The sequence below is a fragment of the Dendrobium catenatum genome, unplaced genomic scaffold, assembly GCF_001605985.2.
Source record: "Dendrobium catenatum unplaced genomic scaffold, ASM160598v2 fragScaff_scaffold_1220, whole genome shotgun sequence".
Lineage (NCBI taxonomy): Eukaryota > Viridiplantae > Streptophyta > Magnoliopsida > Asparagales > Orchidaceae > Dendrobium > Dendrobium catenatum.
Genome location: NW_021319682.1, coordinates 3,362,259 through 3,367,851, shown reverse-complemented (window position 1 = coordinate 3,367,851; position 5,593 = coordinate 3,362,259). Strand labels below are relative to the sequence as shown.

At 31.3% G+C, this 5,593-nt stretch overlaps 1 protein-coding gene across 2 annotated transcripts; it reads right to left on the bottom strand.

The window, feature by feature from the left end:
- Window positions 1-639: 639 nt before the first annotated feature.
- Window positions 640-4,953, bottom strand: LOC110104382 (protein TIFY 10c). 2 transcript variants are annotated; one of them, XM_028699146.1, is made up of 5 exons: window positions 4,646-4,953; window positions 4,141-4,306; window positions 3,833-4,035; window positions 2,078-2,141; window positions 640-1,031 (listed from the first exon to the last, which is right to left on the bottom strand). In XM_028699146.1, exons 1-5 carry the CDS (start codon window positions 4,788-4,790, stop codon window positions 905-907), a joined length of 705 nt encoding a protein of 234 aa, XP_028554979.1. In that variant the 5' UTR covers window positions 4,791-4,953; the 3' UTR covers window positions 640-904. The 2 variants fall into 2 exon arrangements, with proteins under 2 accessions (XP_028554979.1, XP_020689120.1); XM_020833461.2 differs by having other exon boundaries at window positions 3,833-4,038; window positions 4,646-4,951.
- Window positions 4,954-5,593: the final 640 nt, after the last annotated feature.

The window sequence follows — 5,593 nt, the reverse complement described above, 5'->3', positions numbered from 1 at the left end:
GCTGAAGAAAAAAAAAGATCTGGTTTTGTGGCGCTGCTTTACTTGGACCAAGTAATAAGGAAGACATACTGTAATATTCTTCTTGCGCGTTAGCAGTTCAATATTCAAAGTATTCCTTCCTAATTAATCAAGTGATGAACTTAAATTAAGCTTTATTTAATCCTCATCTTTAGAAGATTTTAAGGTTTATTATCGCTAATAAAATGCATGGGAGATTTTCTTAGATTAAATTTTGATGAATGCAATACATTGACAATCAATTATAATGCATATTATTTTCATCTGAAAATGAATTTAATTATTAAAAAAAAACTAATACAAGCTTTGCTTAGATTATTTTGAGACATCTTTTTTTTTTAAGATTAAGACCTTGCTTAGAATGACTTTTTAGTAAAAAAAAATTTTTTTTTTAACTAAAAATTTACCTTAAGAATCAGTAAAAATGTATGCCTATAGCTTTTAATAAAAATGATTATAAAGTTTTTGAGTGAAAAATATTTTTTTAAAGTTAATATAAAAAATAGCTTTTCATTATGCAAATTAAAAAAAAAAAAAACCCAATGAGAATTACCATTGGAGTAAAAAAGAAAAGAAAACAAGAAAAAAGCTGTCCTAAATAAATATTACAAGCAAAAGAGATTGAAGGAAAAATTAAGATAATCTATATCCCAAAGAGAAGCAAAATTCTTTAACTGCCAATAAGTTCTAAATTACCCCAAAAAACATAGAAAAACAGACTATTAAACAAAATCACTTTTTTGCCGCTTTCTAAACATCTTTATATTAAAAAACTATTTTAGAAAGTAATAAGAAAGCCTTACATTATACCAAATTTCAAACTAATGATAAAACATTTTAATGACCAAATCATCATTAATTGTCTTAAGGCTGTCCAAATTTTATGTCAGTCTGAACTGAAGCTTGAGTTGTGGCCCAATGCAAGCCATGATAGGTTCTTCTCTGGCTTCATTTCTGATGTTGGTTCCATTTGTGGCAAGCCCTTGACTGTATAAGGTGCATTGCTATTTATCCTGTATTTTAAAAATAAAATTAAATAATAAGAGTAATAAGAATTTATACATCATTACATGTGTTAACAATGTTAATTCATAAAGACAAATCAATTAGCACATTAATCGAATATGTTCTTCTCTTCTATAGAACAAAGATGTATATGACACTGCTAATTATTATGCAATCATATATAATGATATTTACTAATCTGTAAGTGTGATACAGCAGTGGTTATTAATTAGCCATAATGAGATTTTCAATGGTACTAAAGATTTGTTTGGATGGAGAAATTATTTCGTGCGGAGTCTGGATGTGAACAACCGTTCGAATATGTGAGTGTACACATTGTGTACAAAATTTGATACACAGTTTACTGTTCGTACTCCGCACGGAATAATATCTCATTTGGAAGAGCTTGGACTGCTTCTATGGTGAGAAAGTAGTTAATAAAAATAATATATGTTTTGAGGATAGTCTTTTACCTTTTTTTTTTTAATTTGTCTTTAAAAATTCATTTTTGAAGAAGCATTTATAAAACTGCGATTGAGAAAGAAGCTTTTAAAAGTAAAAAATAGTAAAAGCTTAAGGTTTTGTTTGAGACAACTTTCTTATTGTTTCTTAAAGTAACTTTTTAGTACAAAATTTAGTATTTTGTACTAAAAAACTGCTTTAAGAAGCGATAAGAAAGCTTTCCCAAATGAAATCTAAGTTGCCCCCAAACAAAACTTAAATTTGTTCACAAATAGCTTTGTAAGGATTTCAAAACTTGAAAAATTGTAGGCAAACATATCTATTAAGAACACAAATATTAATGTTATTTTTCTCATTTCCACCCACAAAATGCAAACGAAGATTTTTTTCCTTAAAAAATATATATAACTCACAAACTTAGAAGTCAGATTGAAATGCTGATGGTAAAAAAATTAAGAAAATAGAGATTAAATTTTAATAATCTTAATATTAATTTAGTATGTCAGAAAAAATAATTTATGGGTAGAACATTATAGCATTAATCATTAATACATACTAATTGATAAGCTTGTGATCAAATCTTATTACTTACCGATCCTTTCTCTTCTCCAGGAATCTATGAAGAGAAGCCCTCCTTGCAATAGGCATGGACAGATCTGCCACAAAAGATTTGAGAAATGATTAGAATTCAATTGAAAATAAATAATCAATTAGGAAATATAATTGAAATTTGACATTAATTTAACTTAATATTTCTAATTTATCTTATACTAAAATTCAGTGTACTTCAATAAAAAAATAATAATTTGCATAAGAATATTATTATTACAGAAGTTCATCACAAGAACATTGGAAAGGCCAATTGGCTCTTAATGATTAAGTTGGAGCGGTTAATTGAGTTCATTAGACACTGTAAATTCACACACATATCATATACGCAAGGCTCAAATCCAAGACCATTTGGTTGGTAATGAAAGGTCCCAACCACTTTCCAAGGTGAGCTGCGTATGGACAATCTTTTATAAATTTAAAGTGGCTTGTATACACCCAGCCACATGAGTTGGGTTAGGTGAATCAAGTCATTTTGTGGATTTGAATCAAATTTAAAAAATCATTAGTAATGAATATGCTTATAACTTAAAATTCACATTATAATATAACTAAAAATCCCGGGTCTTTTTTTTAGGACTTTTGACTTTTTGAGCTAATTAAGTCAAACTCACATACATATCACATATACAAGCTTTAAACCTAATACGTCTTGGTCGGTAGTAAAAACTCACAATCAACAAAAATAAAATAAAATAAAAAAATCACAACCAACAAATCAAAATGAAAGCGTAACCCAGAGTCTTTCAAAACTACACTTGATCTAAAAAGTTTCATAAAAATTAGCTATAACTTCTATCCTCATGGCATCTCCAATCGAAAATCTCATTTTTACTCCAAAATGCAGTGAAACTAAAAAATGTTCTGATTCATCTCCAATCGAACTCCATTTTGCGCACTTATGGGAAGGTAACCGTCTTTCTCCTCTTTCACATTTTTCTTCGGCAAATCTGGTTGAGACAAAAAAATTGCATATGTGAACAATGTAATGCCAATATTGACGTCGCACTGTTCACCCTCCACCGATTAGCAATTTTTTTTGTCGTTCGAATGGAGCAAACCAACTACGAGTCTACGACTTACAGTCGTTTGGAGTTCGGCTGGAGACGCCCTCCGTACTAAGTTGATCATTGATTAAGTTTATTCATTTAACACAACTCTAATTGGTCTGTTGGTTGGGAGCTTTGGCAACCAACTAAGAGGTCTTGAGTTCGAGTCTTACGTATGTGCCGTGTTTAAGAGTTTACCTTAATTAAGCTAAATGTAAAAAAAAAAAAAAAAAAAATTGTTCATTCAAAGAACTTCTTAACTTGCCCAAAGTGCTTGTCAACAAAGTAGGTGTCCACGCCAATAGAACTTACTAAGGTTACTCATTCTAAGCGCTTAGCATTGCTTCCCAACCAAAGGGCACGATTTCCTTAACCGCTCACCTTCCAAAAGAACTACTCATCGTAAGATCGGAGCTACTCGGCGATTCTCCAGACCAAAAAGCTGACTTTAGTCCTCACTCACTGATCACTACACAACAAACTCAGCCAATGCATTTTCTATCTAATTTTACTTTGAAGCCAATCATGAACTTTTGCTTTTGATCCTCATTTATAAAAAGAAAGGTTATTAGTTGAATAATTTTATTAGAATTCTCTATGTAATTTCTTCTCTAGTCTAAGACCTTAGATCTTAGATCATAGATCCGCCTTCAATTAGAACAAGGAAGTGAATAGGAAAGGAGATTTACCAGAAGCTCTAGCCTCCGGCGGCAACGGTGGAGCCGCCGTAGCTCCGGTGTTGGCGGAGTTAACGTTGACAGATTGAGGATGGAAGACCATCCCTTTGCTTGCCATTTTCATCAAGTCCTTAGCTTTCATGGCCGGAAAATTGTCGAAGATCATCACTTTCCCATCGTAAAATATGGTTAACTGACCATTCTTCTCCTTCTCCCTTCTAAATTATATATAAAAAAGAGGTTTTTAGAAACTCCTGATAAAATTAAATCCTTATGAAAAAATAATTTAAAAAGCTTTAATTCAAAGTAAAAGAATGTACTTTTGTTCGCCATGCTTTGAAGCTTTGCCTGTGTCTTCAGTAGAGGGATCCATAAATATCGTAGCGTTTTGTTCCGAAAACTCCTCTGAGTTGAAGTTATTTCGGGTTTCGGCTGATACATCTGAGCCCGGAAACAGATTCATCGTTGTTGGCGGTTGATAAAAATCTAAAATTTAAGAAAAAAATTAGAAGTAATATTCCTGAAATTAAGAAATTTTACAACGTTAAAAAAGGGAATTAAGAAATTCTTCTTCTTTTTTTTTATTTTGAAGGCTATCAGAAATGATTCTGTTTCTAACTCTGAACAAGCAAAAAAATCAGTTTTTCTTTTTTTTTTTAAATGGGGAAAAAATTATAAATACAATGAAGCAGATGAACTCTCAAAGATTAAAAATACACCTCTATCATTCCAATCCTCACCGAGAGCAGCATAAATTCAGTCAAATAACAAAAATAAAAGAAAAAAAAATCAAAATTTCTCCACTTTTTTAAGTAAAAATCTTACCTTTTGCCTTCTCCTGTTGCTGATAAAGCCTATCGATCCCCTGCAGGTCGCCATGACTGCGCGTCTCCTTAAGAAACTGGCTAAGTAAACTGCAAGTCACTGCAAAGCTTGATTTCTCCTTTGCTCTTCTCTGGTTCTCCTCCATCGATCTCCAGCCCTCTCTCTCTCTCTCTCAGGCTCTACTGAAGGAGAAAAAGTGGTTCTATATATTCTTCCCTCTCTATTATTTTTATATTCTTTTTTCAAACTTTTTTCTACAAGTACTGCGATATTGCGTTGGTTCCTCTCTTCTTCCTCCTCCTATTTGTCTTTGAAGACTGTTCTTATTATAAAGCACGTGAACTATTTGGATGAATTTGAAATTGATTGGAAGAAAGAAGCACGTGGTTGATTTTCTAGAATGGCCAGTGGTCCAGCCGGTGCAACAGCTTTGAAGAGCTGGAGATGCAATAAAGGAGAATTTAAGAAGCAACACATTTTAATTTCTTAATTGAAAGCTTGGACTATTAACAAAGAGTTTTTTTATTATGGCTTCATTTGGGATAGCTTTCTTGCTTCTTCTTAAAGCATCAAGAAAGTTGTCTCAAACGAAGCCTAAGTCTTACGTATGTTATATGTGTATGAATTTATCTTAATTAACCTAAATGTCTGAAAGAAAAAGAGAGCATAAGTTGTCATAAATATGCCTAAATAATTGAAGTTGATAATTACAACTATGAATATATTTGGCTTACTGCTATTAAAATAATATTACCATTTAGATTGTAGTTGTAGTTAAATGATAATATTCTTTTTATTTGCAAGTGGGTTTGATGTAATATCATTTTATTTTATTATGAAATTCTATCTAGAACATTAAAGAACATTTATGATGATTATTTCTATCTCGAATTTGATCATAGACAGGTCATTGAGGTCGATTTGGGTGTCCAAAAACTAATCATTAAA